Below are 12,184 nucleotides of genomic sequence, written 5' to 3'. Positions count from 1 at the left end.
ACAACGAAATCAAAAGGAGGGACATACATACAGTGCCTGCACAGTCATCCAAAGGCTTTCTGCCTTTTACACTGCTATGCTATTTCTTTCCATCATCACACACATCCACTGTGTCGCTGCTCCTTTAACTCTCGCTCACGCGCACACACACACACACACACACACACACACACACACACACACACACACACACGCGGATCATTTGATTCATCCCCTCATTAAACATTCTCCCAGTAATACAATTATCTGTAAAACACACACGCATCCTCTTACAAAATGCACAGTCACACGCATTCAAACACAAGCGTGCACACAGTGGGCTCCTGTCTATCTGAGGCTGTTGCTGTTGGGTTGTGATCCAGCAAGGCCGGGGTGGTCTGGACTGTGGCGGTTCTGAATGAGGACAGAGAGAGCAGCAACGCACAGGTTTATATTTAATGTGCATCAGTGACTGTGCCATTTAACCAGACTACATTTTACTTTTACAGGCATGCCGGGGATGAACTTGAATCGAACACACAGCTGATGTGTTCACTGTTGCTAGTTAACATGTACAACGAAGTGAAGCAGGAGGAATTCAGTGAGCCTACACATCCGGTACATTTGAGAGTCTGTTCAACACTAAATTTTGAGGGGAACAAATAAGCTTTCTATCAGCTTTTGGAGGGAACTGATGAAGATAATTTTCCAGGTTTTGTATATTCGAGGGATTTGACTATAACTAGTAGATACAAAAAGCTTTTGAATCTGTGCAGTAGATGGCTTCAGCTGGCAGCTGAGAACCGGGTGCGGGTGGCTGCAACATATTCCGAAAGGGCAATTGCACCCCTCAAAAGCCCCTTTTCCAGGCAGAGTACCAGCTCAACTCGGCACGCCTTTGTTTGGTATTCTACTGTGGAAAAATTGTACCTGTACCTGCTTCCAGGTACTGTTTTTCATATCATCTCCGTCGAGGTTCCAAGCGAGCTGTGGCGATACTAAAATGTAACGTAAATACACTACAGACTGCTGATTGGTCAGAGAGAATCGTCATTTGCACCAGAGGCCATCAACAGAAAGTTTTATATTTTACAGTTATATATTATATTATACATTTATATATTATATTATATATTATACAGTTATACCTTATTTCATCACTAAATCCACTTCTGAGAATTTTGGAGGTGAGAAATCATCTGTGTAGATTTCGAATATTGACAGTTTTCCGAAAATTGATGCCGGAACAAAAATGTGCTTGAAAGTGTTTGGAGTTGAGGAGCTCCGCAAGTGGTGGCGGGGGGAAGGCTGTGCCAACCCATGGGAGGAGCGTGTGAGGCCGGCCAGCCGCCCGCTCACAGAGCCCTCTGCTCCGACCATCACACAGACCGCTGCCGCAAAAACGGCAGAGGAAAACACAGCTGGAAGGTTTTCATACCGCTTATCTGTCTTTACATTCTGAGTAATGTTGAAACGTTTCAACTTAAATAAAGAGAAAGCTGTGTGGGTCACTGGTGTGTGTGTCGCATTAAACCTTACGTCGCGGCAGTTGTGTGTGGTGTCGCTATGACGACCAGCTACATTGAGGGCTACTATCTCTGGGTACTATCTGCAATGGAAAATGGAGCACGGCCAAACCGAGTCCAGGTGTGTTGAGCTGGTACTGGTAATGGAAAAGCGCCAAAAATTATGTTTTTCCACTGATAGTCTCAGACCATTGTATATAAATGTTCATATATAAATAGAATTCTCGATCAAGGACAATTCTTGCTCTGAAATCTTATAAGAAACTTTTCAAAACTTTTCAACAGTTTCTTGACAAAGGGTGTCACCCGAAGTCACTTGTAGGGTCCTTTCCATTTTGTTAGACACCTCCTATAACAGTCTGAGTCAGTGGCAAAAATATGCATTTTTTGTGGATGTAATTTTGAAGCGCTCAATTGACCCTTCACTAAACCACGCCCCGAATACACAGCTAGCCAATCACAGCGCAGTATAGGACTCGTTCTAACTGAGGTCCTACACTTTCATGGCTGCGCTCCATTGACTCTCATGCATAAACAGTCGTTTTCTAGCTTAAGATATGGTCAAACGCTGTTCCTGGGGCACTTGTAATAGTTACAGTCGCTACCCAGAGAGGTTGAAAGGAGAAGTACGATTTATTCTCTTTCCAAAACCTAAAATAAATCCAGAAAAATGCCGCTCTGGGTTGTTCCTAATGTAATGTTAGTTAGCTAACTTCCTAAACACATTACATTTATTAATTTAGCTGACGCTTTTATCCAAAGCGACTTACAAATGCATACAAATATATATATATCAGAGGTCGCACATGCCTCTGGAGCAACTAGGGGTTAAATGTCTTGCTCAGGGACACATTGGTGGGCCTGTCACAGTGGGGAATTGAGCCTGGGTCTCTCACACCAAAAGCATGTGTCTTATCCAGTGTACTGTCGCCACCCTACTTTCTACTGAATGTAATGTAATAAAGCCCTACTGTTCTGCTTTATAATGATTGTGATAATGAATAGAGGCCTACCCAGCTTTACAGGAACAGTGTTGATCGTTCATATCGGTGTCTTTTGTCTCAATCTTTGGGGGATGAAGTGGTTCACTTGTACTGCGGTAGGCTTTAGCTTTTATCTTTCATTTTTTTCATGTCCGTTTGAGTCAGTTTGACAGCCTGAATACAACCTTCAAATGTATAATGCAACTGCAAAACTGTCTGCTTCTTTCGATTTCTACACTCCCTGGAGAAAAATTGTCAAATTTGTTGGAAAAAGCGATCTCAGAAAGAAGCAGACAGTTTTGCCGCAACAGTTGACTTCTCCTATCAACCTCACTGGGTTGCGACTGTAACTATTACACTGCTGTATGGATTCCAGAACCTTTTGTACTTACTAGTCATTTTGACACCAAAATATAAGAAAATGGGGCCCGGGTTTAAAAATTATGAATTTATCCTTTAAGATAATAATGTTCAGGAATGAGTTTGGTGCGGTTAAGGTTAGTATATGGGTCTCTTCCATCTCTGCCCATAACTGCATTAGTAATAATAATACCGCATAAATGAATTACTGACGTCTTGATAGATGAACTTACCTTCTTCTTTTTCTTGTCTTTCTTCTTTTTCTTGCGGTCAGGGTCATCGTCCCTCTTTTTCTTCTTCTTCTTGGGATCAGAGTCTGATGGAGTTTCTGTGTTGTCCAAAAAAAGCAGGTCAACGGTCTGAAAACATGTTACATTCCTTTGCGTTTGTTTATACTGTACATATAGTTTACCTTGTGGTAATGGGTCCTGTGGTCGATGGTGTTTGTGCTTGTGTTTGCTCTTCTTTTTTGGAGGCTGTATGTGCATCAGTCTGTACTGTTCTGGGAGCTGGGAAAAACAAACAAAGCATTCATGAGTGTACATTTTGAATTATACAATATAATAGAAATTTAATTTGCTAATAGTTTGGGTAATCGGTATCTGCATGATGAAAATTTGTGACTTTAGAACTTGTGCGTGCGTGTTGTGTATAGTATTCAGGTAGTACCGGTCCTGTGTGTAGTCTGAAGCCTGTGAGCAGAGCGCCGGTCAGTGGGCTGAAGGAGTTCCCACACACTGGAGGCTTATCGATCAGAGAGCGCAACGAGCTGCCGTCCTGAGTGCCCGGACAGTCGATCATACCTGCAGCACAGAAGAGGAAGGACAGAAGTGACAGAGATCAAAATACAAGCAATAAAACAGCAAGGTGGTAAGAACACAGCTATGAAGATGTAAAAGAGAGGTCAAAACTACAGCAACACTTGTAGCATGAAATATAAATGTATTTTACCACCTGTCTATTTCAGCTTGCTGCCTTCTTCTACGTCATTGTTTGATCAGTAGGTTTGGGGGCAGCAGTGGCTCAGAAGGACATACATTAATGGCAGAGCTGGCGGTTCCACCCCCCGACGACTCCTGTGCATGTACAGAAGTGTCCTTGAGCATGACACTGAACCCCATGGACTACATTTATAGATCATTTTTCTACCTTAATGCCACTCAAGATAGAAAAACCGATATATAAATGCAGTCCATTACCCTTTGTAAAGAGAAGAACAGGGAGCAACAAGTTTTAGATGACCCTGATGAAGGTTACAAGCCGAAAATTGACAGCCAGTTTTAAACACTGCAAGTGTTGCTGAAATGTTGACCTTTCAAGATAACAGCTCCATTCCCAGTGAATCTGCCAATGAGCGGCCTAGTATAAAATGAGTGGAGTTATGCAGCGCTATCAAGGACAAAGTCACTTGGAAAGTACTGTCCTACTTTGAACAAGAATCTCTGCCTTTACTAGTTATTATTTTCTAATGGAGGTGTGTGTGCAGTCCCCTTCATTAACACTTGCCTGTCGGGCCACATTCGTTATTTGCATAAACCCACCTGGTAACTCTGGAAGAAAGTTGCTGAGCTTCTCCTTTACCTTCTTCCCACAGAATTTGTTGTAGGCATGCTCCAGGTTGTAGTGCGTGATGAGGTTGGTGTTGCCCGTTAACTCGTTTCCCACTAAGCACACAGAGTCATATTAGTGTGATCCATGCAAACACCATCAAGTCATGTCATATATAAATAACTATGAGATTTTATTTAAATTGCTGTGTGACCATTTCCAGCTATTAGTTCAGATATGATTTCTGCATGACGTTTAACTTTAAGACACAGGAGTTAAAACCGAGGAAACTCAATTGGAAATGTTTGTGTCAGACAACATTAAAAACAACTCTTCCTATGACACACTAGTGAGGTAACACCGGTATTTACCTTACTCAATATTCTCGGTAACACTTATATTCTCCTGCTATCTTTTTTGCTAACGTTAGCTAGCATTGTTTACAAACTGCTGAGCAACCTTTGAGTCCGGCTCACCCATTTCTTTAAATACAGACAAATAACATACAAAGCATACGACTGTTAAAATAATTCCGACAGTACCAGGAAGCTCCCGCAATAAGTAGAAAGGTTCATTCATGGCTCCGGGCTTCCGCAAAACAGGCCCTTCGTCCCCGAGCTGCGGTGGCATCTGCCCCGCCAGGGAGACTTGATTCTGCGGCAGAGGCGGCGGAGGTTTCCCTGGTCCGAAACCCAGAGACGACGAGCCGGGCGGTCCCTGAGCTTCATTTTGCCCGAACAGAGTTGAAAACATTTCCGTCATATCGATCACGAATAATACATTTATATGTGATAAAAGAGACGGGTACTTCAAGAGTATGGCCTTTTTACGATGAAGCTCACCGTGAATCCATCCCAGCGTCAACTACTCGACTCTTCACTTCTTTGTGGCATTATTTTCACGGCCCCTGTACCGTAATACCGGGCACAAACACAGACATTACCATAATGCTTGGTGTATGTTGGCCCACACGGATGTAATCACGGAGATCACAAAACAATTTTTATTTCCAAGTTTTCAAGTTTATTTTCAGACAAAACAGACATAGTAAATAAAATCAATTATGTACAGTTGTGTTATTTGATATATCTGTAGATCACGATTACACATCAAAGACATCAGCAGGGCAGAGAGAAGATGCCAGCCTTTCAAACTCTGTGACTGATGCCTAAAAGTTGAAGGACAAAAGAAAAACAACTGTTAACACTCAAGGCAAACTTCTATTTGATATATTAGACTCCTGCAAGATGAAAGGAGGTGGTGTTTTACGTCGATGATCCTTGGTGCTCAAACACAGTTAAGTTGGACACCGTTTACCAAAATTCAGACTTTTTAACGACGAAACCTCATCATCTTAATGATGCTTTGTACATTCTCCCCGGATGCAAATTCAAAAAATGCACTGCATAATATTCAGTGTGTAAATGCCTGTATATATGTATTTAAGTCACTGTATTGTTATAATTTATTTTATATGTTTCCATATTTTAATATACACTTAGTTCTGTGTGTGTAGCATGAAAGGACTACAAATTAAATTTTGTAATATAACCTTGTGCTGTATAATGACAAATAAACAACCTTGTACCATGCTGTATACTGGTATGTCTACTTATATTTTGGTGCAAATTTTGGCCCCAGCTGTCAGACAGTGTTCTCCTACAAACAGTACAAATGCCAAAACAATGCTTTTTCTCCTTTCTTTTTCAATAATTAAAAAAAAGCATCCATCCATTTTCTGTATATCAAAGTTATCAAAACTTACACGAAATGTCAAATGTAGGTAAAATTGCAGGAATATGTTTTCTATGTATTATGTAATAGAGCTTTGGCGGATTCATCTCCAGATGACATCGACTGTCATAAATAAACTTTAGAGTAAAGACTCAAGAATTACTTAACACTTATTTACACAATATGTTTTTTGATCTTCCACTCACCTTCCACTCATCAACAGCGGTAGAAATACGATGTTCAGTCTGAGCGATACTCTCTCTACCAGCCTGAACCTTCTGTGCTAGGGAAGCGTTCTCTATTTGAATCTTTTTTAGCTCCAGTCGCATGTAGGCTTCTTGCTTCTGATAGTATGGCATCAAAAAGCTGCAAAGGTCGTGGTCGGGAACACCACTCGGCCGCCTATCAGAACAAGTGAGATGGTAAAGGATTAAAATGTTTAGTATTTTAATCATGTTGCAAAATAGAAATATTACAGTGGTGATATACAGTGCAGTGAAGAAAGGAAATGCACCTGTATCACAGGTCCTATAGTGAGACACAAGAGTGTAAAGTAGAGTGTAGCCAGACAATTAGATGTTCCTTAATGATTAACATAACAATCCCGAAGCAAATTATTGGTACGGTTACCCAACTGCCCACAAAGTAGCTTTCTGTATCTACTTTGAAGAGTTCTGGAAATTTCCACGATGAGTAAGTTAAATATTTTCAGTTAAATATTTGAATATCATAAAACACTTTTATTATTCAGTTCATTAAATGAGACAGGGGTGGAAAAAATCTCAAAAGTTTGCATTCAGAAACATACAAAATGTGCGGATTTGCTATATATGGCAAGAAAATGAACTTACTACTCGCGTGTTGTTACAGTCTATTTGAATGAGTAGTGGTAATGGAAGCTGGTGGAAGTCAGGATTCAGATATTTACAAAGAGGGGAAAGTGTTTCACAGGGAAACTAAGCATTTATAACTTGAGGTAACCAGTAGAACATTTCAGAGAGAAAGAAGAAGATGCTTGAAGGTGAATAATTTTTAATGCTGTTTACTGACCATGCAGCCTCTGGATTGTTCTTGGCAGCACTCTCCAGTCTGTCCAGCTCATTCAGTTTGAACTCTAACCGGCCTTCTTCAATCAATCTGCTGATGTCCTCCTTCATATATACAGACACAGGCATTTATGTAAACAAGTCAAAATAAAGGCAGGTAGAACAGTGCATGCATACTGCATACAAGGCAGTGAACATCCATTGGTTGTTTTTCATATGTGGTATTAATGTGATGTGCAGCACACCTGTATAGTCCTCCGCAACTCCTCTATGAACTGCTTGTGAATGCTCTCCATCCTCTGAGGGTTCTTCTTGTACAGTGGACGAAATGTGCTGGCAAATCTGTTAAAACTGTGGGTGAACGCAGTGTCAACCAAAAGTGCAGTGAAGTGGGCCTTTTCCCATAACACCAACCTTTTTCTCAGTGACCTAATCTAGTAATGAAATGATTATTTGATTAATCTCGAAGTTGATCAATAGAACAGTAATTGATGACAACAGTTTTGACTATTGAGGAATTGTTCAGTCACTTAAGAAGAGAAAAGACCAAATACCATTTAAAGCATCTCAAAAGTGAGTATTTGCTACTTTAGTGGTGCTGGACTGGTAGTTGGACAAACAAGAAGGCGTCACCTCTGGCTCTGGGATCTTAAGATGGACATTTTATATCTAAACTAAAATCTACTGATTAACACAAAAATCACTGAGTATTATTCACGTTAAACAACATTCATTAAATTAGGCAAATCTTTTCAACAAGGTCTGGCTTGTGCATTTCCTATGTGTCAATGAATGCTGCAGTCAGGATCATCTTTACATTTATGTTGAGTGCCAGCTTGATACCGTTTGAACCGTTGACTCACCCCAACGATGATCAATAACACGATAACTACAAACGGGGACTGCTGCATACAGGTCTTTCAGAGAGATTACAGAAAATGACACGTTAAGTTACCTGGCATGCTCGATGAACTTTTCCAGGCTCTTCTGCATCACTTTGTCGAACAACTTCAGCCGGTTATACCGACCTTCCGTCTCCTCGGACGGCTTACTAACTGTTTCACGGTTTGACATCTGTGAGGAAATGTCGCCTGTAGCTTCTTTAGTCTGATTTTCAACAGAGTCTTTCACGCAGATGTTACCAACAGACTCCTTTTGTGTTGCTATTTCGCTTTCCTCCATTTTTTTCAGCTTCCTCTATTTACATTTTGCAGTGCCCGCCAAATCTACGGCGAGTCGCTGCGCCCATAAACTACGAAATCGATTTGTTTGGCGCAGGCGTAGTTTGATCAAGCTACCACGTTCAGTTACTTCAGCTGTCACTCCTTCTCAAACCCCCTCTTGACTGTCGCGTCTGCCAAGATGGGTCTTATCACAGGACTCTGTACTTTCTTGTACCATTTACCTCAGATATACAAATGGCTGCTGAAGCCGTATTATATCACTTCGTTCTTCATGACCGTCGCCTTCCTGGTGGTCCGAAAGGCTCCAGGTCTGTGCGATCACCTGGCGACCGAGCGTGAGGACGGCAACTCCTGCGACTTTGACTGGGTGAGCATGGCGGGGACAGGGTTGCCCTGCACTGCTGCCTGGTGCTAAATATGGTGGGGCTGTGTTGGCTGCTTTATGATGACTTAGCTAATTTACTATGTTTTGTTTCACAGAGAGAAATGGAAATACTCATGTTTCTCAGCGCAATAGTGATGATGAAGAACAGGAGAGCGAGTGAGTAACCCCCACCCCTACACACACACACACACATTTGTCTATGTGTAAACCAATATGACATGTTAAGTGTTTGTTTACATTAAACAGTCACAAGGGGGCTATGCATCAAGGCATTGATGCCCAATTTGGGAGCAGGGAACCACCGAGCTTTATTGACCCATAAAATTAATGGATCTCCTTATTAAACCTCATCCTTAACCTAAACTGTAAACACTGGTTGTTCAACATCATATCTAACAACAAGGACATAGGTATCCTATAATGAGTAACTGTTAAACTACAACCCAATAGGTATTGTGACCTAATGTGTAACTGTTTCAAATCCTTCACCTGAAGCCCTGAATCCAAGCCACATTCAGGAAGTGCTGTGCTTAAAATTTGCTTTGTTGTGTAAACATTACTCAGTGTTAATCCTGCCTTCTTCTGACCTTGAATCAACAGCTTGAAGGTTTTTTTTTCCTCTGGTGCATTCATTGTTCCTCCTCTTTTCTTTCTCTCTCTCTCTCTCTTTCTCTCTCTCTCTCTCTCAGTCACAATGGAGCAGCACATAGGCAACCTGTTCCTGTTCAGTAAAGTGGCCAACACCATCCTCTTCTTCAGGCTGGACATTCGGCTCGGCATCATTTACCTCGCATTGTGTGTCGGTCAGTGGCCTTGTTACAAATACTGCCCCACTCATGACTAAATGTGAGTTATGGGAAGGGATATTTGTGGACAACCGTCTTCCATCAAGAAGTGTTTCTTACAAACAGCAGGGTACCAGCCCCATTACCTTCACCACAAAATGGTGAAATTAAAATGTCTTTTGCTGTTAAACAACGGCACTATAGATGCAGGTATCCCTATTCCACTGAGGCATTGTGGATGTGCACGCAACCTACCCTTGCGTCTTCAAACAATGCTTGCAATGCAATGGTTTTACAGTAAATTTATTAACCTAAACTGACATTTTCATAGCTTTGGAAAATGTAAAACACACATTTAGCCATTGTTTTCATCCTCTGGGAAACTCTGTAACATGTACCTATCTATCTCTTGGCTTCAGCATTCGTCATGACCTGTAAGCCACCTCTCTACATGGGCCCCGAGTACATCAAGTACTTCAGTGACAAGACCATAGATGTGAGTGTTACACAGACCATGCTGTATTGCAGTTGTTTAAATTCTTGTATATTAATTTTATGATTTAAGACGACCATTTGGATGTCCTCTGATGTTAAGTTAAAAATTCAACATATCAAAAAACAACACAACAGGTGGGAATGACCATGTGGTAGTATTTATATGCATTATAATAACGTAAAATGGGAGTGTCTTAGGTTGTTTTCTTTTTGTGCTAATCAATTGCACAATGCAAAATTTTTTAGCGTTTCAGTGTCCATCTAATATGGAAGTCCCATCATAATTGCAGTATCCAAGTTAAAATTCTAAAATGTTAAATACTATGTCAGGCATTTTAAATTGAAATAAAATAAGTGATGATGCCCCAGTCCTGAAGGTGAGAAGGAGATCTACACCTGTGGAACCTGCCCTAATCTAATGTTGTGTTGGATCATTAGGAGGAGCTGCAGAGAGACAGTCGTGTCACCTGGATTGTTGAATTCTACGCCAACTGGTCCTCCGAGTGCCAGTCTTTTGCTCCCGTTTTTGCCGACCTTTCTCTCAAGTAAGAGTAAATGCAGGCCTTCTGTCTCCCCAGGCTCCCCCCTTAAGTAAATTTGTCATCATTGGCTGAGCTGCGTTCATGCAAGACAAAATTCTGGACGGACAGACACTTTTGACTATAAATCTACAAATCAGCAGTCACCTACTCCTCAAATAAGCAACCATGATGTATATGTACTGTGTAGAAAGTATTTTGCTTGAAGATGCTAAACCTTGATTAATAAATTTTTTGAATCTGAGCATTTTATATGCTTTTATTAGAATTCATGGCTGTTCTGCATTCACTGTAAATCAATGGTCTTGGATGTCTTGGATATGAATTTACCAGCTACAGACACTGGTGTCATGCATTCGAAGGAAGATAACTCCTTTTCTGTATTCCATGCTGTATTTCTGTCCATATTTTACATTTTTAAAGTTTAGGTTTTAATAAAAATAAGCAGCGTAAGTTCTCTTTTTAGATGCATTGAATCTAATCAAAATCACATTGTCAGACTAGACTGCCGTGTTTGCATAAATGCAAAGGCTTAAATGTCTGATGGATCTTCCCCTGCATACTGCAGGTACAACTGTGCTGCACTCCGGTTTGGGAAGGTGGACATTGGACGCTATGGAGAGGTTTCAGAGAGGTCAGTCATTTTCTCCGCTCTGCGCCTGTCTTGAATGATACAGTAGTAGTTTTAATGTCACAGTATTTTTTGTTCATGCTTTCTACAAATTCCTTATTTTGACAGATTCTCTGAGCACATGCATTGACTGTCCCATGAAATCTTTCTGAACAGGTACAAGGTTAGTACTTCCCCTCTGGCTAAGCAGCTGCCCTCACTGGTGCTTTTCCAAGGAGGGCGGGAAATAATGAGACGTCCAATGGTTGACAGTAAAAGGAGAGCTGTATCTTGGACCTTCAATGAGGTAAGTCTATTCTGTAACAAACATGTTCAGTATGTACAGAGTAGGTGTTGCTCGCAGCAGCCTCACATTCACACATAGACGCTAATATGAAGCTTATTTCATCCTTAGGAGAACATAATCCGAGAGTTTAACCTCAACGAGCTCTTCCAAAAATCCAAGAAGCTGAGCAAAGGTTGTGATTTCCATGAAAAGGAACAGAACGGCTCTCAGCCAGAGGAGGGCAGCGATGAGCTACCTCCGGGAACCAACAACCCAGCGCTGCCCACGGAGAGCAAGAAAGACCAGTGAAGGGGACAATTCTGAGGGGCTGCATGACGTCTTTCCTTTTCTTCCAACATTGCTACGCCTTACGTAGAGGAAAATAGGTTCAACCACTACACTAAGTCCTTCCTGTGACTAATAAATACCCCAAAAAGCTGGACCACAGTTCCTGGTCTGACTGGGGATGATGCAATGTGGTTTGAGTGCAGCCATGTAAAAGATATGCAATGATTTGGGGATATTTTATTACAGCCATTAAGTTATTTAAGAACAAATGCCTTTTTTTAATGATTGCTTTTTTTGGCTGCTTTTAGCACCGTCACGGTGTGTAAACTTTTGCTTCCTGTATTTTGCAACCAGTATGTTTACTTATGTCTCGTATTTCAAAACCAAAGAAACTGAAATAAAAAAAAAAACATAAGTGTGCACAGATTCATGATGC

At 41.1% G+C, this 12,184-nt stretch overlaps 3 protein-coding genes across 4 annotated transcripts; 1 reads left to right on the top strand and 2 right to left on the bottom strand.

The window, feature by feature from the left end:
* Positions 1-193: 193 nt before the first annotated feature.
* On the bottom strand, positions 194-5,346 carry med19a (mediator complex subunit 19a). Of its 2 annotated transcripts, XM_046031447.1 has the most exons (7): positions 5,239-5,346; positions 4,939-5,118; positions 4,390-4,512; positions 3,518-3,651; positions 3,261-3,357; positions 3,082-3,176; positions 194-393 (listed from the first exon to the last, which is right to left on the bottom strand). In XM_046031447.1, the coding sequence occupies exons 2-7, from the start codon at positions 5,024-5,026 to the stop codon at positions 328-330; spliced, it is 603 nt and encodes a 200-aa protein (XP_045887403.1). In that variant the 5' UTR covers positions 5,027-5,118; positions 5,239-5,346; the 3' UTR covers positions 194-327. The 2 variants fall into 2 exon arrangements, with proteins under 2 accessions (XP_045887403.1, XP_045887402.1); XM_046031446.1 differs by having other exon boundaries at positions 4,939-5,280.
* A 50-nt stretch (positions 5,347-5,396) lies between these two features.
* si:dkey-6i22.5 (polyamine-modulated factor 1) lies at positions 5,397-8,691 on the bottom strand. Its single transcript, XM_046031448.1, has 5 exons — positions 8,132-8,691; positions 7,422-7,527; positions 7,181-7,281; positions 6,337-6,532; positions 5,397-5,564 (listed from the first exon to the last, which is right to left on the bottom strand). The coding sequence occupies exons 1-5, from the start codon at positions 8,356-8,358 to the stop codon at positions 5,499-5,501; spliced, it is 696 nt and encodes a 231-aa protein (XP_045887404.1). The 5' UTR covers positions 8,359-8,691; the 3' UTR covers positions 5,397-5,498.
* Positions 8,459-12,174, top strand: tmx2a (thioredoxin-related transmembrane protein 2a). Its single transcript, XM_046031445.1, has 8 exons — positions 8,459-8,727; positions 8,841-8,901; positions 9,435-9,548; positions 9,950-10,026; positions 10,464-10,570; positions 11,133-11,198; positions 11,352-11,481; positions 11,590-12,174. Exons 1-8 carry the CDS (start codon positions 8,539-8,541, stop codon positions 11,767-11,769), a joined length of 924 nt encoding a protein of 307 aa, XP_045887401.1. The 5' UTR covers positions 8,459-8,538; the 3' UTR covers positions 11,770-12,174.
* The last annotated feature ends 10 nt before the right edge of the window (positions 12,175-12,184 follow it).

This window comes from Micropterus dolomieu, linkage group LG19 (genome assembly GCF_021292245.1).
Source record: "Micropterus dolomieu isolate WLL.071019.BEF.003 ecotype Adirondacks linkage group LG19, ASM2129224v1, whole genome shotgun sequence".
NCBI classification, from domain to species: Eukaryota; Metazoa; Chordata; class Actinopteri; order Centrarchiformes; family Centrarchidae; genus Micropterus; species Micropterus dolomieu.
Note: the sequence above shows the minus strand (reverse complement) of the source record. Positions and strands in the feature narration are given on the sequence as shown.

Coding starts and splice junctions, on each gene's coding strand:
- si:dkey-6i22.5 (XM_046031448.1), bottom strand. CDS start 8,358: ATGGAGGAAAGCGAAATAGCAACACAAAAGGAGTCTGTTGGTAACATC. Junction 7,282..7,421: donor AGTTGCGGAGGACTATACAG/GTGTGCTGCACA, acceptor GTATATATGAAG/GAGGACATCAGCAGATTGAT. Junction 6,533..7,180: donor AACAATCCAGAGGCTGCATG/GTCAGTAAACAG, acceptor TTGTTCTGATAG/GCGGCCGAGTGGTGTTCCCG.
- med19a (XM_046031446.1), bottom strand. CDS start 5,158: ATGACGGAAATGTTTTCAACTCTGTTCGGGCAAAATGAAGCTCAGGGA. Junction 3,652..4,389: donor CTTTCTTCCAGAGTTACCAG/GTGGGTTTATGC, acceptor TCTGTGCTGCAG/GTATGATCGACTGTCCGGGC. Junction 3,177..3,260: donor ACAGGACCCATTACCACAAG/GTAAACTATATG, acceptor TGGACAACACAG/AAACTCCATCAGACTCTGAT.
- tmx2a (XM_046031445.1), top strand. CDS start 8,539: ATGGGTCTTATCACAGGACTCTGTACTTTCTTGTACCATTTACCTCAG. Junction 8,902..9,434: donor GATGAAGAACAGGAGAGCGA/GTGAGTAACCCC, acceptor TCTCTCTCTCAG/TCACAATGGAGCAGCACATA. Junction 10,571..11,132: donor TTTGCCGACCTTTCTCTCAA/GTAAGAGTAAAT, acceptor TGCATACTGCAG/GTACAACTGTGCTGCACTCC.